This window comes from Tubulanus polymorphus, unplaced genomic scaffold, assembly GCF_964204645.1.
Source record: "Tubulanus polymorphus unplaced genomic scaffold, tnTubPoly1.2 scaffold_27, whole genome shotgun sequence".
In the NCBI taxonomy this organism is placed as follows: Eukaryota; Metazoa; Nemertea; class Palaeonemertea; order Tubulaniformes; family Tubulanidae; genus Tubulanus; species Tubulanus polymorphus.
The window spans coordinates 14727-42017 of record NW_027437434.1 but is presented as its reverse complement, the minus strand read 5'-3'; the positions used below and the strand labels follow the sequence as shown (position 1 = coordinate 42017).

Sequence of the window (27291 nt, the reverse complement as noted above, 5' to 3'; positions counted from 1 at the left end):
CAAAGGGGATCTGTGCTCCACTTTATTAAAAAAGCCTATCATGTGTCCCCTTGAGCCAAGAAATTTGTATGAAAATCCGTCAATGGACATGATCCCGTAAAATCTTACACAACTGTATGATGATTAATCATGGATATTTGTGGTAGTGGGTTTCCCCAATGACTCAAAATAGACACCTTCCGTACAACATTGAAAAGAAATCAATACAATTTATATATCTTGCACCAAACATCGTCACACTGTTGCCAAGATTTCCATTATTACAAAAATAATCATTATTTTATAGATTTGCAACATTTTTTAAATTGGAGGCCCCTAAATCGATTTTGAAGACCCTTGCTGAATTCAAGGCCTTGAATTTCCCCTTTGATAATTCAATGATTGTAAGGCCCGCTACGAACGGAATCCTGTAGCAACAGCCAACATGCGTGGCACTTCTAGCTTCGCTGACAGCTGATTGGAACATTGACAATTTCTTGGAAAACTTTAACTTTTCTCATAGCTAGCAATAGTGAGTAGAGTCAAACCAATCGGCAGTAGTCGAGTGATGCGTGTGTGAAGCATATATTCACAAATACTTCTGACCAGAAAATACACAGTCGTGCTGATAGCCGCCGGGAACAATGTCGGGTTGAAAAAATCAGCCGGGTCTAAAAGGACTGACAGACGGGTCCGGGACCCGACACCTGGCTATCTATGAAAACACTGGTAAATAACTACTAATAATTATTTTATCGTGGTTGCATTCATTCCTACTATACAAATGTGACATTTTTGCCGGTGGCATTTGTTCTCATGTTGCAAAATTTGGTGGCATTTTTTTTGGTGGCATTTCTTCTTTAGTCAAAATTTCACACTGACAATATCTAGGGTGAGATCAAAACGCTGTCTTTTAATCTATTTTTGATCAAATAAGATCATTGGTTTTTAATTCTATTATAATCTGTAAATAATGGGTTTCTATTATAAAGGTACAAACTTGCTGAGAGAGCCTGGTCTCATTGGAGCTTTTTTAATGATAACAAAACTCATTTCATGATAAAACCTATCAGCACGGAAGTTCCAAGTTCTTCAGATTTTAGGGCAGTGCCGGTTACTGATGGATTCAAGTTTATCGACTGACATGGTTTACAATAGTTTCAAGATAGGATTGCTTTTAGTAGGCAGGCATGAAAAGGCTAAGCTTAAAACAATGTGACTCAAGCTTACACCTTCACTGAAAAGTCCTAGTTACGCCAGACCTACACCAGGGCTCATGTTATCTACTGGATTACTGATACACTATGGAAACCACGGGTGATTTTTAAACGTAGAACTCCTGACTTATTAGTTCATTGCACGTGAAAAGGAGCATTTTTAAAGTGGCCCATTATGTGGTGTGATCACCAGTGCCTTAGAGACCATATGGGATCTCGGGACCGACATGACCTGTGCCCGAGATACTGGGGCCCTTAATCACTTACTCAAAATTTCTTCTCCCCATGGAGGCCCAAGGTAATAGAACTAAAGATAGAAACATATATAGATCTTAGGTAGAGAGTCTAGATAATTGAAAATCCATAGAAGCAAAAACAGTACAAATCTCATTTCCTAATGAGAATCTCATTGCACGTGAAAACTGGAGATTTGAACCCCCGGATGCAGCAGGTAACAGGTAAATAAAGGACCAATGGTCCAGTGGCTCACCAAACTGGTGAAGTAAAAAATCTGTCACGTAGGCTACCGGTATGCAAAAATTCATTTCATTGAAAATTAAACAAGAAAAAAAATATATAAAAAAGGACTCAATTTTGGTCAGTGTGAACTTTTAATGATAACTGACTTTTAACACAAATGAAATCTTCGAAAAATTGATTATGGGCCTTTTGTCTGAACAAATGTTCATAATTGTAATACGTCCCTTGAACGATGTAAAACAACTAAAACTATGAGTGACCCGATTAGATACGGTACAAACTTGGTGAGAGCCTGGGTTTCATCGGAGGTTTTTTCATTTTTATCATACGGACCAATCAGGACAGAAGCTCCCAAGTTCTTCAAATTTGAGGCCAGTCAGTGCCGGTTACTGACGAAACAAAGTTTATCGACTGACATGATTTTTTATAATTTCACGACATGATTGCTTTAAGTAGCTTACATCTTCACTCAGACAAATCGTTGTTACGCGCGACCTACACCATGGCGCCCGTACTCTATAACTGATACATACACGCAGTGAACACGAGAGTAAAAAGGCTATATTGCCCACGCGACTGTACACGACTATTTTCAACGCAAACGCTCCAATATCTCGCAGTTAACAAACTTATACAAATAATCAGGCTCCAAAATGGATTGCTAATGCGAACGTTAATAAAATGACTTCAATTAATAATGATACAACAAGTATTCCAGCCATGTAAATATCAGACTCATCACTAAAAATGCGATGACTATCAGTAAATCAGCCGTGTTGCGAACACTCCAAAATCACTAATGCACATCCTCTCCCCAGGGGTAAATATACTATGAAATAGCATTGTTCTGTTATGAATGGTTCTTCTTGAAACGTGTTTACAAGGTTTCATATGAATGACCTGTAGTGACCTTGACCTTTGGTCCTTGGACCCCAAAATCAATAGGACACATCCTCTCCCTAGGAGTAATCATACTACGTAATATCATGGTCCTGCTATCGACGGTTCGTGAATTACGTTCACAAAGTTTCACATGAATGACCTGTAGTGACCTTGACCTTTGATCCTTGGACCCCAAAATCAATAGGGCATATCCTCTCCCTAGGGGTAATCATACTACGTAATATCATGGTCATACTACGTAATATCATGGTCCTGCTATCAACGGTTCATCTTGAATGACGTTCACAAGCTTTCACATGAATGACCTGTAGTGACCTTGACCTTTGATCCTTGGACCCCAGAATCAATAGGGCACATCCTCTCCCTAGGGGTAATCACACTACGTAATATCATGGTCTTGCTATCCACAGTTCTTCTTGAATGACTTTCACAAGGTTTCACATGATTGACTTGTAGTGATCTGGACCTTTGGTCCTTGGACCCCAGATTCAATAGGACACATCCTCTCCCTAGGAGTAATCATACTACGTAATATCATGGTCCTGCTATCGACGGTTCGTGAATCACGTTCACAAAGTTTCACATGAATGACCTGTAGTGACCTTGACCTTCGATCCTTGGACCCCAGAATCAATAGGGCACATCCTCTCCCTAGGGGTAATCATACTGTGTAATATCATAGTCATGCGGTCAACGGTTCTTCTTGAATCACGTTCACAAGCTCATGCGGACGGACGGACAGACGAACGGACATAGGCGGATACCAAGTCCCCTGCTCGCGGCCTACGCTGCGCGGAGGACAATAAGGTGTAGACATTTCACCTACCAAAATTCTTACAACTAGTATCCTGAAAATGCATTAAGAATTGCAGGCCGTTTCGTGCTAGAAATTCAAGATGGCTGACCTGGCGGCCATATTTGAAGGCCGATGACCTCCATATACAAAAGGCATGGACAGCTTGACCCTGATCCTTACACCAAATTTTGTGGAAATCCATCAAGAATGCGGGCTGCATTGTGCAAACAAGAAACTCAAGATGGCTACCCCAATGGCAGCCATATTTGATCACCAATGACATTTTTTTAGAATAGGGGTGGATATCTCGCCAGACCCAATCTTCATGCTAATTTTGAAAAAGATTCATCACAAATTACAGGCGAATTACTGTGTCGAATTCAATTCCAGAGGTCCTGGCTTAGGCCTATGTAAAAGGAGTCAATTAGGATTAGACTTTTTGAAAAACCAGCACAGATGCCTATTCAAATCACATGTAATTAAAAAATTCAGTGCTTTTTAGTTTGATGTCCCGGTTTTCATCGCGCACGTGGTTAAAATTATTGTTTACATTGAACGTCTTCAACAGCTGATACGACCGCACCCGCGTCTGTCAATCATCTTAATTGATTCATATACTAAAATGCTCACCATGAAAAAACTATGCGGTGGATCAATCCGGAATTTTTCAGTAGAATATCAGACAATAGGTACATTTCTTAAAGGTTCATTTGTTGTATGTCATTAACAATCAGTTATATAATACTTTATTCATAACTTTGAAGCGGCGTGCCGGCAGCGAACGCTCAAGCAAGGTCAGTCATGTAGGCCAACGATACACGAAACAGACCACGGTTTTGCCGGTTAAGAGCGTCTCTCCACATAAATTAGATGGACTGTAATGGACCATTTGTTGACACTAACCTTTAATAAACTTTGTATGGATACAATTAAGATAATTCCACCCTATAATTCCACTATTCAACGATCGACGCGCAACTTAAACATGGCGCCGCCATTCAATACGCTAGTCACAATGTATCTCTACACACATCAAAATCACACTTGAATTACAAGTGTCGACTTATGAGAAACGATCGAAATCTAGCAAGTTGATTGGGACACTAGGGGTCCAGGGACACCATGCCCGCGTGGGAAGTGGTTTAAAACACTCAACAATCTAACAATTTCAATACATAACGCCCCCTAGTGACCATATACAAAACCCAATGACCTTGAAACCCACCAAAATCATCGAACATGTCAGCAGCTATGATTTTGTAATTGATTGTGATAACAAAACATGCCTCGTTACCAATTTAATATGGAAAAACTAAGTTATTCTACTATTCAATGCCCCTGTTGACCATATGCCCCGAAAATAGCCGCCCTTGTGCCATTCAGATGTGTCCCATGCTCGCCCTTGTGCCTTTATCACTTGCCGTAGGTCCGCCCGCCTGCCCTTGTCAGTCACGAGTAATGAGTCAGGGCTTTCAAAATAAGCTGTTGCATCCGACTGTTAGTAAGTATTCTGCGATGACTATGAAATATCTCGTATGATATCAACGATAGTAGCTCATGTGATCAGTGGTTATATTTAAATGTACTGCAGTCAGTGTGCATCCTGTGAAAATGTGCCTCAGACGCGTGGCCTAGTTTAAGTTTCCAGGAAATTGGCTGACTTCCAAACTACTGCCAATCATTCTAGCGATTACCGTTGTAAAGCTGGTAGTGAATATTCGATGGATTGGTTCGTTTTGAACACATCGTGATGCTCTGGATCTTTTTATCTAGACTATTAGACAAATTTTATATATACAAGGTGAAAAACTTTGTTCGGTGAACTCACAGAGAGACTCGCAGAGACAATTAGTTTGAGCAGCCTAATAGCAATAATGTGTTCTTAAGCTGGCTGCTTACCAATTATCAACAGTTAACTGCCAATCACTAACACTATCAATTTAAATCAATTAATTTGATATTTCTAAGATTAAAAATATGCAATTTCATGTAGGCCTATACACTATTGATGGCTCTTTTTCGCTGTATCATTTGCTTTTTGAGATTGCTTGTTTCTGCTATTTTTTTGACTGCAACTGGTTTTCCAAATCATTTTGAAAGCCCTATAGATTAACTTTTGTTCATTGACAGGCATAGGTGTAAGGATGTACTGTGGTCAAGTGTGTCACTCATGGCAAAATCAGAGTTAAACATAGTTTCTAGTCATCAATCGTAGCAGGGGGTACTACTAAATGCCCTTATTAGAAATCAGCACCCTACCCTTTTCTAATGCTAGATGAAGCACTGTCATGGTAACAAAATATGCCTAGGTACCAATCTAATAACGAAATACTAAGTTATTCTACTATTCAATGCCCCTGGTGACCATATAGAATAACTAATTTCCTTAAAACTCACCAAAATCATGGAAGATGTCATGAGCTTCAACTTTGCAATTGATTGTGGTAACAAAATATGCATAGGTACAAATATAATATAGAAATACTAAGTTATTGTATTACTCAACACCCCCTGGTGGCCATATACAAAAACCAATGACCTTGAAACTCACCCAAAACATAGAACATATTATGGGCTACAACTTTCCAATTGAATATAGTAACACAATATGCTTAGGTATCAATTTAATGTGGAAAAACTTTTTCCCACCTACGAATGAGTACTGATGACACCAAGATGGCCGCCAATTGAGTCATTATTGGCTGATCAAAAATACCTGTCTCAGGTATAAAACATCCCTTTCCAAAGAATACCCATCACAAATTGCAATGAGAAATGGCAAAGCAGTATGAAGCTACAGGACCTAGAATTCTGGCCAAAATTGACATTTTTCGGCACTAAAAAGGTCATAGGACGGCCATCTTGAGTCAGATCGACCCAATTGTTCTCATGCTGATGGGCCCTAGGTAAATTCAAATATAAACTAAAGATCAAGGTCATTGATCAAAGCGTCTTCAAAATTTCCTTCGAAAACTTCGAAAATGTGTAAAAAGTGCTGATTTTGGCGAACAACAATGGCTGCCAGTCGGCCATCGTGACTCTGAAAGGGCCAGTTTTTGGGATGAAGATGTGTCTAGGGTAGATACACGTATAAACCAAATATGAAGACATTACCTTGAAGGGTCTTCAAAATTTCTCAAAATAATTGGATTCCGTCTACGGATGGACGCTACGACGGACGGACGATGGACGAAAAGTGAATGCAATAGCCCGCTGGGACTAAAGTCCCAAGTGGGCTAAAATGGAGCACTATAGTTGAAAAAAGTTGATAAACCACCTCTGACTGTCGAATCATTTAAAAGCTTCGCCTTCACATGGAACTATTTCCGCCTTATAACAGGTGCACAATACCGCCGTGATTCGCCCATTCAACGATAAAAACTTTCCCACAGTCTTACTATCGGCATTTTCTAATAATTTAGGGAAATATTTTTAAAAAGCAAAATTTCACACTCTGCATTAATAAGATTGAAGTATTTATTCGTTTGACAAATCTTCCTCTGAACTCCCACCAACAAGTTATAAGTGGCGACACGAAATTGACGTCATCGACTCACTACCATCTTATAACCTTCATGACTACGTCATGAAGGTAAAAATGAGTTTCCACTTCATAGTTTAGAAGAAGTGCATTCAGTCCAAGCATTTAGAGCAATTTTGAACATCCAGCATTTAATATATTTTGAATGGTAAGATTTAGGATATAGCAAAACTAACTCAATCGACAAACAGTATCTCAAGCAGTGCAGGTTGAGCCCCTGAATAAGTAACTGGTTGAAACAAATCAAATTCATATTCCTTAACCCAAACAAGAGCCCCAAGGGGCACTATGGCCAGCCTGTCAGCTTTTCATAAAATGGCAAATGATGATGCATTCTGTGGGTTAAATTTATCTGAGGTATCAAATATTGAGGTTTATTTGAGGTATCAAATACCTCAGATAAATCTTTTCCCTTGGTCTTATTGATTTTAATGCAGAATAGAATTGAATTTTCTGAAATTTGCTCAATAAAACAAAATTGAATTGGTTTTTGATTGAATTTTTAGTTTGAGCACATGGCTAATTAGCATATCAAGGTCATCTATCCGATTTAAGAAAAAGCTATTTTTCCCAGACTTTGCACAATAGTGCTAATAAAAATATTCCTCCCAAAAACCAAATCAACTAAAGCTTTCACAGAAATCGATCTTGAAATACAATTTTAGATCTTAAAATAAAACCCTGAAGTAAATGAAGTATGAATATATGCTCAGTTGCACAGTAAAAGAGCCTTTGCTCTGGAAACCATGTCATTTAAATTCGCTCCATTTGTATAGTAATTAGGCTCAGCCTACGGCTGGCCTAAAAATTGAAAAACCACCGAATCACTAATATTTAAGTTTTTGCGTTTGACATAGTGGGCACCTATCCAGAGGTTACGTGATCTAATAATAAGCTCATTTTAAGCGCATTATAATTAACCATATGATTTATATTTCGGACAGTAGACATAAACTATTCCATTTCAGCTGGTAGCTGAGGCTACAAACCAGATTTGTTCATTTTCATACCTGAAATTTAGGGGGTTATCAAATAAATAGGCAACCAACTATAATTTCTGCAAATTAGCCCATTTCCATAAGGCGTCACTTTCAGTCGGAAAAGTTGTCACCAAAATATTCCAAGGATCATACCCTATCAACTTTTCAATTACCATAAAGCTCTTACAGTTTTCACTCTATGGATCTCCAAAGTTACTACTGATTTTCCTACTTTTTAGTTAACAATGATGGGCACTCTGAGGGTTTTTCTCAAACCACACATGGGCACTGAAAGAGTTAATAGGAAAACATTGCAAGCAGGTGCAAGTTGACACTTTAGATGGTAGATAACGAGAAATGTAACAGAAGAGATGAGTAAACCTGCTATGAACACCTTCACAACGAATCGCACCAGACCGACCCAATAACCAGTCACACCAGACCAGGAGGTTGGCAACACCCTAAACCCCCTATCATGTTTCTGAGATTTCTTGCGGATCTGCAGAGAATTTGTATCTGTAACCTTTCATAAAAACACTCCACGTTGTAATGATGATATCAAATCTAAAGATTCCGAAATGCTTCTTGAGCTAAAAGATGTTTCCACAAAAATAGAAACGCCCAAAAATGAAAGAGCAATTATATGATATATGATAACATACCTCTTTATCAAGACTAGCTTCTAAACGTAAATGCCCCGAACTGCCAAAAAAATCTTTTGTGGCTTCCGCACTTGGCTGTGGTGCTGGTTCCTCAGGGGCGTAAGTTAATTTTCTAATTGCCAAACGGACGGAGTTCCTAAAAATGGCAAAATCATAGCATTAAATAAATCAAATATATAAATAACAGTTTTTTAAATGATTAAGTATTTTATTCACAAATTACATCATGAGATACAATCAAACTTGCCACATATCATTCATACATAAATACATTCATCAATAAACTAATATATATATATATATATATATATATATATATATATATATATATATATATATATATATATATATATATATATATATATATATAGTTATAAACATCACATAGTCAAATACTGTTGCATCGTTCATAACCTTCACAAATAAATAAAGCCGGTTTTGATAAAAGTTTGATTGATAACTGAAGTGAAGTGATGATATCAACATCACCATACAGTAACTAGAGCCCCAAGGGGCACTATGGCCAGCCTGTCAGCTTTTCATAAAATGGCAAATGATGATGCATCTGTGGGTTAAATTTGTCGAAATACACTCCCAGCTCAGAGTCAATATCTAATAATTTACACAATACAATCGTAGAATACAAAAGTAGCACAGACTACGACTGGATCTGGCAGGAACAAATACCTCAGATAAATCTTTTCCCTTGGTCTTATTGATTTTAATGCGGAATAGAATTAAATTTTTTGAAATTTGCTCAATAAAACAAAATTGAATTGGATTTGATGTTTTTATATGTTCAATAAAGTAAAATTGAATTGGATTTGATATTTATTGCGGAACAAAATTTGATTGAATTTGTAGTTTGAGCACATGGCTAATTAGCATATCAAGCTCATCTATCCGATTTAAGAAAGAGCTATTTTTCCCGGACTTTGAACAATGGTCAATAATATTTTCCGTAGCGCCAATAAAAATTTTCCTCCCAAAAACCAAATCAACCAAAGCTTTCACAGAAATTGATCTTGAAATACAATTTTAGATCTTAAAATATAACCCGGAAGTAAAACGGTAGACGATACCGTGGGTTCACCTGAACACAACGGCTAAGTCAATCATAGAGGAGTCTTTGCTTTCTGATTGGCTTTTCAAAACCAATATCTTTGCGATCAGATATTCGTTAAAAAGCTCATATAAATCTTAACGAGGGCCTCTTTCAAAATTCAGCTACATAGAGTTTGGAGAATGGATAATGCTTTAATGAATGATTTGTATGAATATATGCTCAGTTGCACAGTAAAAGAGCCTTTGCTCTGGAAACCATGTCATTTACATTCCCTCCATTTGTATAGTAATGGGCTCAGCCTACGGCTGGCCTAAAAATTTACACTATTTTTCTATTGTTAGTGGGGCAAAATAAGTAAGTATACTAATGTTTTCCAAATCGCTGCAGGGTTATATTTAAGGAAAAAATTTCATTCATTATTGGTCCACAGATCATTTTACCGGCCCATAGTTTTTATACTGCTGTCTTTTATCTAATTCAAGTGGCTGTAGATACAGAGACAGGCGATTGAGGGAAAACTACAGATTGATAAAAAGATCGAGTTCAATCCGATATACATGTATACCAAGATTGCTTTGATAACTACCCGTTCCAGGGGAACTCCCGTTTTCATAATGTGCATTTCTCTACTTAATTGGGATCTAAAAACTCAAATTGACAACATCTCAAATTTTGTCCATTAGTGGCAAACGCTTTCAGTTGCTCATCACCATACTCTGCCTTCTATTCTGATCAGCTAGGGATGCCCTGGACCCTACACGCAGTTCCAAGTAATGATATTTATAGTGTGGTTATCATTAGTAGTATTATTTGTTATTAGAATTATCATCAGTGTCTTTATTAGTGTAATTATTAGTCTCCTTATCTGCTATTAGTGTTATCACCAGTGTTATTATTCACCAGTGTTATTATTAGCCTTAACATTAATTTTATTATTGTTATTATCAGCATTACTATTAGTGTTATTATGTGCACGATTATCAGTTTTTTTTATTTTTTTTTTATTTTGCGTGCTGTGTATTTTTTTTCTTCTTTTCTATTATCATTTTTTTTTAAATTCTATTATTATCATTTTTTTTTCTTTTTTTAGTGTTATTATGTGCACGATTATCATTTTTTTAGTTTTTTTTTATTTTGCGTGCTGTGTATTTTTTTTCTTCTTTTCTATTATCATTTTTTTTTAAATTTTATTATTATCATTTTTTTTTCTCCTTATTATTATCATTTATTATCATTTTCATCATTAACTTTATAAGTATTCTTATCATTATCATTACCATCAATATTGTAAGGATCTGATTTATCAGAACTATCATATGTTTATATCATAATCTATTGTCATATTCATTAGTTTTCAGTGTTCATCCCCTCTCTGAGTACAGACTTGTTTGGCTTGGAATGAATCCTTGACACATTACTGAACATTATTAATGATTTATATTTGCATATATTTGTATTCTCTTGACCTCTGTACTGGTCTTTTGTGTCTAAATAAACTTCGTTCATTCAATGAAGCAAACACAAAGCTATAATCGGACTGTATACTGAGAGCGGACTGGGGGAATGCACAATGGAAAACACACAACAAGACACGGATAAACACATGTTTGCACAAAGATGAAATTACACATACAGTTGTAGCTGAAATATCCACTGGCCTGACGGACTTCTAGCAATAAAGAATCTACTGGCCTGATAGGAAATTCACTGGCCTCGCCAGGGCTTAAATCGAACCCTGTCGTTGAGAAGATTACTGATACACAGAGGTTCTGTGAGGTTGTGAGGTTTTTATGGAAGAAGTAACAGTTGGGGCTTCAACATCTTGGAAATAATGAGAATATAGACAAAACATAACTAACACCTCCGTGCAACCTAAGAATCAATTAACTATTCGAGCATAAGCCCATCCAAAACACTACTATAAGGTCAGCTTCTTTTATTCACCTAGTCATCTCCATATGGTTGAGTATCACATAGTGAGTGGGAGTGGGAAGAAAATAATGTTCTTTGCTGCTTTTGAGAAGTAGGGGGTCGTTCCTTTATTATGTACGCATTAGAGGAGTGGGAGGGGTCAGTGCAATTGCGTATGTTTAATGTACATGAAAAAGGCAGATTTTGCGTACAGAGGGGGAGGGGGGGTTGAAAAATTCAAATTTTATCCGTACGTAACAAATGAATGACCCCAGGTACAAACCTCTGTATGTTATGACTGGCGTATCTGAGTCTGATTTACCTTTTATGTGGCTTTTCATCAATGCTTTCTCCGACAAAGGTTTTCAACTCATAATCAACTCCGCATGGCTGAAAAAAATGGATGAAAAAATCCTTCTGAGTACTATCAGCTTACCTTTTATTTTAAAAAATGCAGTGTTCATAGTCTTTTTCATGTTTTAAAGATTACAAAACTTCGAGCCCATAAATGATAAGATACTTCCAGTTGTAGTCAATTGACAGACAGAGTTTTGCACCTGTTACTTGGAATGTTTATGCCTCCTATGAGCAGGGTTTGGTTAGAATCTTTATTCAACAATGAAGGTCTTACTATACCTTGCCAGTATCACCAGGTGCAGGCTGTAATGTCACAGATGCTGGCGCATTTGGAGGTAACTGAAAGAATATTAAGATTGTATTCATTTCTTTCATAATTATCATATCGACCAATAGGGAAATGAGATGAAAAGCTCTTAAGTGGAGGATACCATCATAGTGGCCTCTGGAAAAGCACTTGCACTACGATATCTCATAGTTTCAGCACTGGAATTCTGAAAAATCTCAGTGGGAGCTAGCATAGCACTGCATCTATGAAATGTCTCATAGGCCTAATAACAACTGGAAAAATGAGTTATTTCAGTTGTAAGTAATAAAGCACTAGAACTTTTAAGTGGTAACTCGCACTCGACTGATATCTCTAGCAACTGAAACTGAAACAACAGAAATACTGATTAAGCACTGGAACAATATCTCATAGGGGGAACCATTACAGCACTGAAACTATATGATATTTCTGAACTTGAAATTTCATAAACTAAGAATGCCATAATGGCAACTACGATTGCCCAGGAATAATGACATGTCTCATAGTGCTACTGGCAACTGCAAGAGCATCATAACTATTAGATATATTGCAAAAGATCAACTGAATTAAAATCACACTTACATCAAAGAAAAATGGGTACGCATTTGGTCCTAATTTTTTAATAAGTCGTTCCTGCAGACGGGTCAGCGGTTTTTGTTGTTCTTTGATTGGAGGATAAACCTGCACCGATGCAAGAAACAGATCCTTACGGAACGTTAATCCAAGTACGTCAAGATCCTCGCGACCGTACCGAAATGCGGCCAGTATATGTGCAAAGACTTTACGATCTTTCAAATACTCCGGATCGACTAACACTACGCCATCTATTGGTGGAAAATTATGAAAAACATGACATAGTTACATAATGTATAGAATTACATAATATATAGGAAGCCGATTAAGGGACTTCGGAAATAAAGAGCGAGTGAAAAGTTTTAAAGTTCAAGTTTCAAGTTTATCTTATAGCTCTAAAAAGATATACAATTTTTCCGAGCATAACAAAATAGTATCAATATGAATATTGAAGCTGGCAAATGTGTACAATTAATAGCCCTAGCTATAACAACCGTGTAACAGTCGTTCGTAATGTATTTAGATAGACTGTAATACGAGTTTTCATTATTGAGCAAGTGGATGAATGTATAATGATTTGCGCCAATTTTATATCTGTTAGGTATATACAAAATTCTAATTCTAAATAAAAATTCGCACTTCAGTATAAAATGATATTCGTCCCCAATAGTATTCAGATTACATTTATTACAAACTCGTTCGTTCCGTGGTTTGTTTTCATATCTACCAGTCTCTATTGGTAATTTATGGTTGGAACATCTAAATCTACTTCAACTCTGTGGTAGTGATGAAATATATTTTTCTTTTCTTTTTGAAAGACACCTACTATTACCTAATTCTAAAGGTAGCACCGGCAATATTAATCCTTTCGCCGCGCATGGCAAGCTGGGCTCCGCATAAAATTGACATTTAATGTACGTATGACAAACTCAGCTCGACGATAAGTATTGTCTAGCACCCCTTAGTCATCGAACATCGTTACAACTCAATACATTGAGTTGTACATACTCATACTTGTATGCACACCACACAACTTAGTTCTTAATTTTTCAATAAGATGGCAAAACTTTCGCCAGATGGTTCAGATGATTGGCCAGCTGGTGGCACCAGGTCATGGCTCAATTAATGTACTATGCTCTCAAATTCTTGTGGTGGTCGGATTTTTTAAATCATATTTTTAGCTACTTTTACCAAGGAAACATCACAAATAAGTAAGGCCCAATCAATATAAATTGTTTTCTTTAAATTGCTTTAATTTTTTTTACCTTGGGACCTAGGGGCGGATACAAGGGGGAGCAGGGGGAGCGCTCCCCCCTCAAAATTTCAAGGTGCCCTCAAAATTTTTTTTCAATTTTTTTATTTAGGTAAAATACTTTACAGAACCTAACCATCCGTAATTGGGTGTTTCAAAAATAATATAATTGATGTTTTCCGGTGACTTTCATGGGGGGCCGGGGGATGGACCACTCTTCCTTTTCGACTCTTATCTTTGGCAATTCAATACGTATACATGTCTAGGATACAGGATTCGCAAAGGCTCCCAGGTGCCACCAGAAAAGCCCAGATACCTCTTAAATTGCATCAAATTAAGAAAATTTTCTGGAAGCTCGAGCGAAGTATACTCTTAGAGTGCCCGCATTCATCAAAATGTGCCCTAACTTTACCTGCTGCCCCTCCTTAATTAAACCCTAGATCCACCCCTGGGACCAAAGTACACCACAATTAAACCATGTTTGCAGCGAAAGGGTTAAAAAAGAGAGGCAGTAGGTACAAAATCAAGTAAAACAAGTATTACTTACTGCTTTTTCAGCATGAAAACATACGATTTTAGAATTTAAACTTTCAACAACCGTCTAATTTCCACAGATTTGAATTGGAATTTTTAATCTTTTCACGAGGAAGACTTGCAATTCATCTCCATGTGAAATGATCTGCTTTGTCAAGTAGCTATGGTGAAAATGGCATCATTCTATACAGTTCACCTTGAAATTCTATGACCCACATGAATCAACTCTAGGGGACCAACGGTCCTGTGCTCTCAAGGTCCTGTTTTCATAATCTTTGTTAAAATATTTGTTCTCTCAATTAGTCTCTTAATCATACAAATTGGATCATTTTAACAAGTGTCTCATAGGGCCTACTGCAAGGCTGTAGCTTTATCTATTATCCTCATAAAAATTATGTCAATTTGCTTAATGACAAATACTTAAAATCAATTTTTTTTTCCAACGATGGATTATATTTTATTAAATTGAGTTGAATTTGGTTTTTTGCTTAATACGAATGAAATTATTGGCAGATTAAAATAGAATTAGCTGATGATCTGCTGCTTCAAAATTTGATTTAATTACAATGACTATGACTACTGTTAAGTTTCTGGTACTCAAGATGTACAGATGAGTACATGTAACTCAACTTAAACTAAAATTTCAGAGTATGATATGTAGCTTAATCGAGTTACAATGAAGGTTAAGAATGAGCAACAGGCTCAAAGATTACAAGATGGCTGTTCACACCAAGCAATGTAGTCATTCACTTGGTAAAGGCGCCAACACATGCATTTCGCGTACGCATTTTGTCGAGGGCAAAGTTCGTATGCATTTGGTGCAGAATATAGGCCTCAGCCAAAAAATATGCTCAACAAAGGGAGCCGTGACAAGTGTGTAGGCATTATAAAACCATATTTACTTCATAGCCTATCTGCACCATTTACAAGTGACTATTCATTGTCCTTGTGAAATCTACTTGAATAAAAAGGAATTTTCTGTTCCTATTAAATCTACATCGAGATTCGTGGGTCATGAAAGGGGAAAATTATGATTTTGATAATTCAAGTAACCCCATTACAGGTAGTCATATTCGAATGTAAAATTTGGCTTTCTTTCATTAGAAAATCTTATTCAAATTATTGTGATCAACTTTTATCACCATGCAACTAAATATAATGTAAAACAATACTAGTCAACCAAATATAGGCCTTCTGTAAAACAATACAAAGTAGCCAGAACTATCTATTGTAGCAAATTTATCTGAACTTTCGCTTACTCAATGACTGTAAAAACTGTGTACTGTGTTTTTAATTAAAAAATATCAGTCCTAAACTGAAGTGGGAACAAGGTATAAAATGCCTATTTCACATGACCACCCTAATCATAAGTCAAAAACAATTGGTTTCATCCTCCACCACTCAGAATTCAAATACAATGTTATAAATGAATCAGTCAACAAATTGTAGATTGAAGAGCAGTGCAAAAATCTCTAAAACAGACTGCCCACCAACGGATGAGCTAAGGCAACAAAAATACCACCCACAGCTAAATGCGGGGCCAGTCATTAGAAACCCAGGTCAGGCAAAAATAAGGGTTAAGGTCATGAAGGATAGGTAAATTTTTTCAAGAGCTTCAGATGCCATACAACCAACCTGTTGTATTTGCTTTTCATGAAAATGCCCTTTATTGGTAATATTTGACAAAATAAACATTGGTTTAGTAACACAGTCAGGCAGTTGACCGGAACAAATAATGTAGATCAATCTACTTGTTCATACGTCTCAATGATTTTTCTTAATAATGCAAAATAAAAATGAGGGTGATTGAGTGTATTTTGGATGAATAGTATCGAATTGAATTGGTTTTTGATACTTTACTACTGAATAAAATCTAACAAAGCTGACCATATCATCAACGGTTGTTTAACATGTCTTCAATCGCATCAATTATAATAGAACAAATGGTCACATAAAAAAATGTACAATGATTATACATCATTGGCTCAATGCCAACTCTACTATCACTAAAAAAGGTAAACCAAAAAAGCCTAACAGGTGTCCCGGTGAGCTAAAATGTTTTTATGAAAATCTATCAATTGACACAATCGCCAGAAGCACTTTACATATATCACACACTACTACATGATCCATCGTGAATATGCATGATAATTTCTAGAAGTGTTCTGCATCCATTGACCTGTTGAAGTCCATAAAAATCAACTGTGCGCAATTCAGTGTTTCACATTGTACAATGGTAAGAGTTGAAGTCAGCATTTTGTAGTACATGCGTACATAAGAGATGGTGCAGCTGGTTTATTGTTAAATGTACTTGAAACAGACTTACCTATAGGGTCTATGTGAGTCAAATGGTCAATAAAATCCCTTTTCCCCAAATAAGCAGTGATCTGAAAAATAAACTTTCAGAGTGAAATTTCCAAATATGTGCAAGTCAGCAGTTGGGTGCATTAATACAGAATGTGTTAACCCCACTTAAATCTGAACGGATACCTCTGGCTACCTTTAGGCATATGTCTTTTCGCGGTTATCTCAGGTTTAAATAGTCTTGGACTAGCTTTTTTGAATAAGCAAGTGTGAAGCCAAAAACAAACACATTGACAACCAATACGGGATATCGACAAATTCAAGTTCTTGAATTTTTCGTTTGATGGCGCTAGTCAGAACCGGAAATTGGAACCTAAATCAGCCATGTTCTACTTCATTTGCAATGAAAATCTCTCACTACAAGTTTTCAATGAGCGAAATTTTACTTAGTAAACAATGTCACGCGTAATCCTTTAAATATGATATCCTACCGCTAAATTGGATACGATAAAACCTCACTGCAAAGGCTAGAAATCACTATAAATATCCTAAAATTATCAACAAGAGCCCCAAGGGGCACTATGGCCAGCCTGTCAGCTTTTCATAAAATGGCACATGATGATGCATTCTATGGGTTAAATTTGTCAAAATACACCGCCAGCTCAGAGTCAATACCTAATAATTTACACTATACAATTGTAGAATACGAAAGTAGCCCAGACAGCGACTGGATCTGGCAGGAACAAAATACCTCAGATAAATCTTTTCCCTTGATCATATTGATTTTATTGCGGAATAGTATTGAATTTTCCGAAATTTTTCTGAATAAAACAAAATAGAATTGGATTTGTTTTTATTTGTTCAATAAAGTAAAATTGAATTTGATTTGATATTTTTTTGCGGAATAAAATTTGATTGAATTTGTAGTTTGAGCACATGGCTAATTAGCATATCAAGGTCATCTATCCGATTTAAGAAAAAACTATTTTTCCCAGACTTTGCACAATGGTCAATGATACAGAAAATATCATTTTCTGTAGTGCTTATAAAAAAAACCCTCCCAAAAACCAAATCAACTAAAGATTTCACAGAAATCGATCTTGAAATGACAATTTTAGATCTTAAAATAAAACTCGGAAGTAAAACAGTAGACGATACCGCGGGTTCACCTGAACACCTGCTGATTTCTGCGGCTAAGCCAATCATAGACGAGTCTTTGCTTTCTGATTGGCTTTTCAAAACCAATATTTTTGCGATCAGATATTCGCAAAAAAGCTCTCGAGGCCCTCTTTCAAAATTCAGCTACGTAGAGTTTGGAGAATGAATAATGCTTTAATGAATGATTTGTATGAATATATGCTCAGTTGCACAGTAAAAGAGCCTTTGCACTGGAAACCATGTCATTTAAATTCACTCCATTTGTATAGTAATAGGCTCAGCCTTCGGCTGGCCAAAAAACAATTTTGCAACAGCTGACAATGTAAAGACTGGTTGCCAGGTATCACATGGTGGCAGCACTTGATGGCCCGATTTCGATTATTGGTTCGAGTTCTGGTACTTTTCATATTTTTATCATGAATCTACGAGTGTAGTCCTTCTAAAATCAATTTCATTTCATATTATTATTTCATATTTATCAGTGTAGCCTGCAATAAATTCCCCTTAAGAGTCTTACGAAATGATGTCACCCGGCACCAGTCTTTACTTCCATTAGCTGCTTCAAGCGTCATCGCTAAATTTGTGATTTTTGGTAAATTTCCGACGTTTCTAGTGATATCTAGCGCTCGAGGTGAGGTTTTATCGAATTCAACACATTGTCAGGATATCATACTTAAAGGATTATGCGTGACGATGTATAGTAAGTAAAATATCGCTAACTAACAAGAGGCCCACGGGCCTAGTACCTTCATGACGCAGTAGAAGAAGATTGATTAAGTATTCAAAGTTTTACAGAATGATTTACATTGTAACGATATAACAAGTTTTAAAATGGTTAAGAGGGATAGGCTATGTGGCGATAATGTTCATTTTCTGTTAATATATCCTTACATGAAAAGAAAAGCCCATTTTAGCTGGCCCAAAGATCACACTACATGAAAAAATGCATCAAGAATTGGTGTAGGCATCGTGATAAAAAGAAATTCTAAAATTGGGCTTGCTGACATGGTTGTACTGAAAGCTGGCTTGGTGGTTTTGTATTTCTGTAGTAGAATTAATCGAACTTTGAACCGATTACTTTTTAAAGAGCTAAGAGATCGGTGTTGTCTTACATCACTACATGAAATGTTACACACGGGGACTGGGAATCAGAATGGTTTTATTGTAGACGAGGACCAAGTTAGTGCAAGCTTTTGGATAGTTGTTATTTGAATATTGTAGTGTCTTAACGGAATCTATCATCATGTTGATAATTGCTAGATTACTTATCGGATTGTGTTGAAATGATTTTGCATAGAAACATTTACGACTGAAAGAATAAGTGACTAACTCGAGTGACTTCAGGTGAAGAGAAGCGAACACGAAAATAGATGGAGCCGTGATTTTTCTTTTTAAAATAATAAAGACATTAAGCAAGAATAAGTTGCATTTCCTTCAAATGACAATCCACTATGATCATCGATAAAGTTGATAAAGTTTATTGCCACCAGAGACTACCGCCCCCTGGCTCTTTGGAGACAGGGAACCAGTCTTCAATTCAATTCAGAATTTATTTTAGAAAAAAGCGGTTTTTAAGTTTTAGATATTTAAACTGAAAAATATAAATGTTCATAGAGAGATTTTTCAAATAGCCGCTTACGCAAGCACCCAATGAAAGTAAAAGAAAATTAAAAGAATTTCTTAAAAACGTGAAAGTAAATATTTTATTGTGAAATTTTTATTGTGTCAATAAAGAATGAATTGAATTGTCGGCAGCACTAAGCCGTGCATGAATACCAATTTCAAGACTGATCACGCACGCTCAACCAAGGTTGGTATGCGCTGCTAAAATAACAAAAACGATTAAACAAAATCATAAAACAATGAAAATAACAACTGTTATAGCCAATATACGAAAGGAACCTAGATTTTATTACTGCATTAAATGTGTGTTAATATCAGAGCCCAAGAAAATTTCTAACGAAAGACTCCCCAAGCAAGTTATCAATCCGTGTGATAGCAATATGGACTTGCAAGCATGCAAGCCCATGAAAACTTGAAGCGAGAGATTTTTATTGCAAATGAACTGAAACATGGTGGATTTAGGTTCCAATTTCCTTCTTCTTCTTCCGTTTACTATCAGCAACAACTTGTTGATGAATATTACAGTTTTGGGTATGCGCAGAGGAATAAATATAAGTATCGGGGAGAAATTTAAAGGATATTTTTTTTGTTTTCATTAAAATAGCCATGAATACTAATGACTAGGGAGAGCAGCCTTGAAGCTTGCAAGGCTGCCGACTGACACCAGGTCTGAAGGGTGTTTAAGGGTATGTTGTTGCTCGTCCTTTTTTATGCTGAGGACATGGCATTTTTCAGGGTGAAATGCCATGAGCCACCGGTCTTCCCATTCCACTACTGGGTTTAAATCTTGTTATAGTATGTCTGCCTCTTGCTGGGATGAGACAGTGAGATAGACCAATGTATCATCCGCGAATAGCCTAGCTGTTGAGTGGATATTGTCTGGGATGTCGTTAATGTAATATAGGAATTCCGGTTCTGACTGGCGCCATCAAACCAGAAATTCCAGAACTTGAATCTGTCGATATCCCGTATTGCAACCATGATGAAAGCAGTATGAACTAGATGAGGTGGTACGACACTGAATTGAAATAAACCCTTTAACCCTCAAACATCACGCAGTTTAGTAGAACATCTAAATAAGAACATCTAAATAAGAAAGTGGCAATGTTTCTCCAGGGAAAGTTCAAGTTAGTTCAATTCAAGTTAGCCACCCAGCGGCGAGATTTAATGGCGAGAAACCTCAATTTTGTATAGGGCCTATGGATGGAATTCTCACCTGCTCAAACCCTCACACTTAGTTTCATGAAAGTCTATCAAGAATTCCACCTATGTATCATGCTAAGATGAAATTCAATATAGTGGCCATATTTAGCAAAACTAAATGACATTAATTGTTTGTTTTTCTCAGTGAGTTGACAAACCAATAATTCGTCAGGTTGTTGTCATTTATAAGTCAGTAAGTGTATAATTGTATTTTCAGATAGTAAAATCTTTGACTAAAAAGTGAAATAATTAAGATTTTTAACATAAAATGATGAAAAATACTTAAATTTCTAATCAAAAAAGGGAAATAATCTAGAAAATTCAATTTAATATAGGCCTATACAAGATTTGATTATAAAATGGCGAGAGAAATCCCACAATAACAAAGCCAAGATTGAAAAATTCTATATCAGAATGATTATATATGAGGAGCGACGTTTCAGCTGACAACTGTTAGCCATCATCGGGCGTACTGAGAACAAAATCAAATAACAGTATATTCATACAAGAATATGACAAATGATAAAGATTAAAGGATTAAGATTAAAGTAATTAAATAACAAAAACCGGAACACTAAGGAAGAAAACAAAGAAGGCAAACGACAAACTAAGGGGATGTAGTACTAGATTAAAGTAATCTAAAAACAAAGTCCAGAGGGTTCAAAGGCAGACAAACTAAGGGGTAATCAGACAAAAACAAAAGGCAAGTACATCAAAGGGATAATCAAAGAATGAGTGAGGGAGGGAGGGAGTGAATGGAAGTGTCAAACGGAGAAAACAAGCTGGACAAACGGGATAAGAATAATGGGGGTACAAGTGAAGCGAAAAATTTAGAGATCAAAATATTGTGAGGAGAAAAACCGTCATTCTAATTAACACATTTATCCATATTTTCAATAATAAGGGCAGATTCCATAATGTGACATTTGGTTTTATCGGGACAGGGAGAGATTATAGCGGCATTATCAAAATCAAAATTGTGACTAGTTTCATAAACGTGATTAGCTACTCCACCCTCAGGTTTGAAATTTTTGAATAATTTTTATGTTCTCTGAGGCGCTTGTTCAAATCACACCCACCCATTTCTTTAATTTCAAATTTGAATTCGGTTTCTTCGTTCATTTATATAACAAATGTTTTATTAAATTGAATTTTCTAGATTTTTTTCAATTTTTTAATTAGAAATTTAACTATTTTTCATTATTTTATGTCAAAAATCTAAATAATTTCACAATATTCAGCGAGTCAAAATAAATACGTTATTCTCATGAATGAAAGCTTGATGAGTTGCTACTTGGAGTTCTGATCAGAGTATTCTACGGTAAACACTGAAGTGAGTTTACTGTAATTAAGTTCTTACTAAAAGGATATTCTACCAACCGGGCAATATTCAGCGAGTCGAAATAAATACATAAATCTCATGAATGAAAGCTTGATGAGTTGCTACATTGAGTTCTGATCGGAGTATTCTATGGTAAACACTGAAGTGAGTTTACTGTTATTAAACATATTTGAAGGCTGATCACATTTATTTTCAATAGGAGTGGACATTTCATCTGCCCCAAATCCTCACATTAATATTTCAAACAAGAGCCCCAATGAGCGCAATGACCAGCTTGTCAGATTTTCATAAAATGGCAAATGATGCATTCTGAGCATTCACTATATTTGCCAAAATACACTCCCAGCTCAGAGTCGATACCTATAATTTACACAGTACAATCGTGTTTTATAAGTGGCACAGACAGGGCAATGGCAGGAACAAATACCTCAGATCAATTTTTTCCCTTGGTCTTATTGATTTGAATACGGAATAGAATTTTCTGAAATTTGCTCAATAAAACAAAGTTGAATTGTATTTGATATTTTATTGGTTCAATAAAGTAAAATTGAATTGGATTGATATATGGCTAATTAGCATATCAAGGTCATCCATGCGATTGGAAGAAAAAGGCAAAAACCGTAAGTTTCTGTTTATAACGCATGCGCATTAGTAAGTGTTGGGGAAATCCTCCAAGTCCAGAAATTGGTCGCGTGCGCATGCGTCACTACATGTGTATTTTTTCGGGTCATGTCAGAACGCTGAAACATAGAACTATAACGCCGGAATGAACCTGTTTTAACTTTTTGCCCAGCGGGGAGGCGCAGTTTGTTTGGTCGCTTAAGAGGATCATTTGTATTTTTGGGGATGACAGGTGTTCAAGTGATCTTGCTGTAAGCTGAAAGGATGAATGAATTTTTCTGTTACACATTCGGGATTCGAACTTAAAAGCACATAGGCTAAAAGTATATCCTGGGGCTATCAAAGTTCATTATTTCATATTCGGGAAGATGTAACTTTTTTATTCAGCAAACAATAACCAAGCGAAAATTAGATCATCAAAGTTCATGTCGTAACGCTTGAAATACGACCAGTAATTTTCGGGTTTCGAACCTGATAGCGCCCCTTATAAGATGAACAAGCAATATTTTTACGGGATTCGAACCTAATGGAAACTACAGCGACTGTTAAGTCATTAAAGTTCACATGCAGTTCACATGTAGTGCCGCATGCGCATTGTGCTGATTTCTCAACTTGGAGCAATTCCCAGCACTGACTAATGCCCATGCATTAGCTAGAAACAGAGACTTGGCAAACTTTACGGTTTTTGCAAGAAAAAGGTATTTTCCCGGACTTTACATTGTCAATGATATTTTCTGTGGTGCAAATAAAAATATACCTTCCAAAAACCAAATCAACAACAGATTTCAAAGAAAACGATCTTGAAACATATATCTTGAAATTTTAGATCTTAAAATAAAACACGGAAGATAAACAGCATAAAATGCCGCAGGTTCACATGAACACCTGCTGATTTCAGCGGCTAAGCCAATCATAGAGGAGTCTTTGCTTTCTGATTGGCTTTTTAAACCGATATTTTTTGGGTTTAGATTTTTGCGAAAAAGCTCATATAAATTCTAACAAGGCCCTTTTTTCAAAATTCAGCTCGCTAGGATTTGGAGAATGGATAATGCTTTAATGAATAATTTGTATGAATATAAGCTCAGTTGCACAGTCAAAGGGCCTTAGCTCTGAAAACCATGTCATTTAAATTTGCTCCATTTGCACAGTATCAGGCTCAGTCTATGGCTGGCCTAAAAATCTAAAAAGGCGGTGTCCTGTTAATAAGGTCTCAAGGGTACGGCAGACATCCCACAGCACACATAAAAACAAGGAGTATTTCATGGTCATTGATGTTCTTTTTCTGTGCAGTAACAGTCCCGGAGTAATGTTTATTCTAAGTTAACCTCAGACTTATGGAAACAAAAACTTACCTTTCCATTGGGGCTGCTTTTCTTGAATACTCTGTAAAGAGAACATCATGACATAATACAATATTAATCACAGGCTATATCATATTACAATCTAGGGAGTACAGTGGTTTCGCTAATATAGGCCTAACCGAAATTCGAACCTCACAGTCAACCCAGACCGAAGTATGCGAACACAAAATTATCGCACGTGTTACAAACAGCCGTGCTCCAGATGTTCGGCCGGGGCCGTGTTTTAGTGGCTGTGCCTCAGCTGTGTTTGAGACAACACTCAATGTTTATGTAAATGAATTACACAAACACTGTATACCGGTATTCAATATGGTGGATTCAAGAATCGTTGTTAGGAAATTAATTTCTTCGTCGAAATTGGGAGTTCATGGTTTAAAGAAGCGTAAAAATCAATGAAATGTTATTTTCACTTTATCCAATTGAACGGATTACCGTTTAGGCACAGATGTAATGTAGGCTAAGTGATGGTCAAGTGTACCAGAGCCTTGAAAATTGTCAAATAGATGATCGAATGAATATCTCGACAAAAGTTAAAGGGAAACAGAATGGCAGTCAGTGGACTACCCACCTAAATTGAAATGAAATTGAGTGGACAAGCTAGGGGGCTAATCCAATTCATTGACAGCTGCACTATCAGTCATGGATTACTAGTTACTACTCGTTACTATTTACTATTCTAGATTTTGGATGAAGTTATCAAAAACAATGGATCAGACATGGAAGTGGTCATTCATTTATTACGTATGCATTAGGGGAGGGGGAGGGGTCAGTGCAATTGCGTATGCTTAATGTATATGAAAAAATTACCAATTTTGCGTGCAGAGGGGAGGGGCGGATGAAATATTCAAATTTTATGCGTACGTAATAAATGAATGATCCCAAAGGGGAAAAAAGCCAACTCTAGTCAATCAATCTCACTATGGTGTAATGTGCCCCTTGCATCATTACCTAAGTTTTATTAAGACAATATATATTGACGAGCATTTAATTTCATAACTGGATAAAAATCCCAAATCTTCGAAGAAGACAAAAATCCCCAAGACTTTTCAACAACATTGAATGCAAAATATCTAGGGTTTTCTGCAGATCGCAGAAAACCTTATTGGAATTATGATGTTTATTCTTTGGCAAATTTTCCACATTTTTACATAAAATCTATAAGATTTGACATTTCTAACAGCTTTTAAATGAAATGTTGAATTCTGATGAAAATATCACGGTCGATTCTGAACAGGCAGATTCTATGTACTGTAGGCTATATCCTATTTCAAACTTTAAAATATAGCTGCAAAGCAGCGATAACAGGTTTTCTGCACAGTTTTAGAATCCTGTTCAACGGTCAACACAGCTTTATAAAATGAAGGTCGACAAACAGTCAATTAGACCTACTTGAAACCATGGACAACTGGACCAGATGGCTTTACTTGACACTGAAGGCTGTAGACTGTAAGTCATAATTAGTCTTTATGGATTTTGACAAAGCCTTTGATAAGGTACAATATCAGCCATTGCTAAACAAGCCACTAGGAAACATTATCAATGATAGGTCGCTCAAATGGCTCAGCAGTTATATCTGAATGAAAACAGGTGGCCGAAATCAACGGAACGCCTCATCTTGGAATAAGTCCGTCTAACTAGTGGAGTCACGCATGGTAGTATCCTAAGTCATCTTCTCTTTACTGTCCTGATAAATGACAAACTCAGTAAACCAAAATGTACCGGACCAAGTAAATTTCAAAACCAACCTAAACAAGCTGTGTGCCGTACATGGCCGGAAACATGGATGATGGGCTTCAACCTAAAAGTCATGATATGGATATTGGATACAAAGAAAACCCAGATTCAGATTATTCTTTATGTTCGAATGAGAAGATTATTCTGTTTGAATAAAGATTACTCATTATTTAAATGAAAAGACTATTTAGTTTCACCAAAATTTTGCTTGTTGGGACGAAAAATGCTTCGATGAAACAATGTATCTGCTCGAACAAATAAAAACTCAATGCTCTGAAATCTTGTTCAAATGAAAACAATTCTGTTTGATCAAACAATACGCTTTTTGTTCGAAGGAAAACTTTTCTTCGCTCTGACAAGAAAATCGAATAAAAAGCTGTTATTGTTGAAATGAAAAACTTTTTGTCCTGACAAAAAATTTTGTTGAGTGAAAACAATTTCGTTCGAACGAATGTTTGAATGAAATTTTGAATGAAAACAATTCTGTTCGATTGAACGAAATACTATATACTTTTGGTTGAACCAAAAACTTTTTACAATATACTTGTTTCGACCAAACAACGTAATGTTCTGACAAGAAAATTTTGTTCAAATTAAAACGACTCTTAATCGATTACACAATTGTTCTAACGAAAAATCTTTCGTTGGACAAAAAAGTTTGTTCGAACTGACACAACTTTGTTCTAACGATTTTTTCAAATTGGTTCAATCGAATGGAATATTATTGGTTCGAACAAAAAATCTTTTGCCCTGACGCAAAAAAAGATCTTTCTAGGGCACCGCAGTAACTTAAAGCTGAATGTAGGTCAGCCTTGCGACGCGCTCCTCGCGTTGCGTCGCAAGTGTGGGCGCAAGTTGGATGCAACACGATTTTCAGTGACTGTGTGCGACTAGTTTCTGCCATCGCAAGAGCGCGTAGGTCACTTGCCACGGTCGTGTTGCGTCACGTCACAGAGAGTAGAACATGTGCGACTCCTTGTGACTGGATCGCTGACAGTCACAACCCGTCGCAAGGGAGCATAGGTCGATGAGTCATTGCGACGCAATCGTCACTTGCGGTCGCAGTGACATGAAATACCAGTTTCATCAATGATGAAAAAATTCAAAGGAAAAGTCTGGCTTATAAAGCTGTCTGCTCAAACGATATTTTTTTTAAATCTTCATTTTTGCCAATAAAATTGATAATTGTGATTGATCATTAAGAAGTCAGAACCAGTTAATCACTTATTAACATGCATTTTAATAAATCTGATTCCTCCTTTACAGTGAACTTAGTTTTAACCTCATAGAGGCTACGCTACTAGTCTATGTTGGCCTATGTAAGCGTAGGCCTAAAATCCGGAGAGATTGGTTGTAGGCCTATTGAATTTCTTGCCTGAATTTTATT

General features: G+C 36.4%; 1 protein-coding gene across 1 annotated transcript in view; it reads right to left on the bottom strand.

Moving 5' to 3' along the window:
• Nucleotides 1–24192, bottom strand: part of LOC141914484 (beta-arrestin-1-like) — a gene marked incomplete at its 5' end in the record, with an annotated part of 79795 nt that extends 55603 nt beyond the window's left edge. Inside the window, 6 exons of the mRNA XM_074805705.1 lie at nt 8559–8694; nt 11858–11925; nt 12172–12231; nt 12782–13023; nt 16885–16945; nt 24162–24192. Of these exons, the coding sequence (XP_074661806.1) occupies nt 8559–8694; nt 11858–11925; nt 12172–12231; nt 12782–13023; nt 16885–16945; nt 24162–24192 (598 nt within the window). The remainder of the gene's footprint in view (nt 1–8558; nt 8695–11857; nt 11926–12171; nt 12232–12781; nt 13024–16884; nt 16946–24161) is intronic.
• Nucleotides 24193–27291: the final 3099 nt, after the last annotated feature.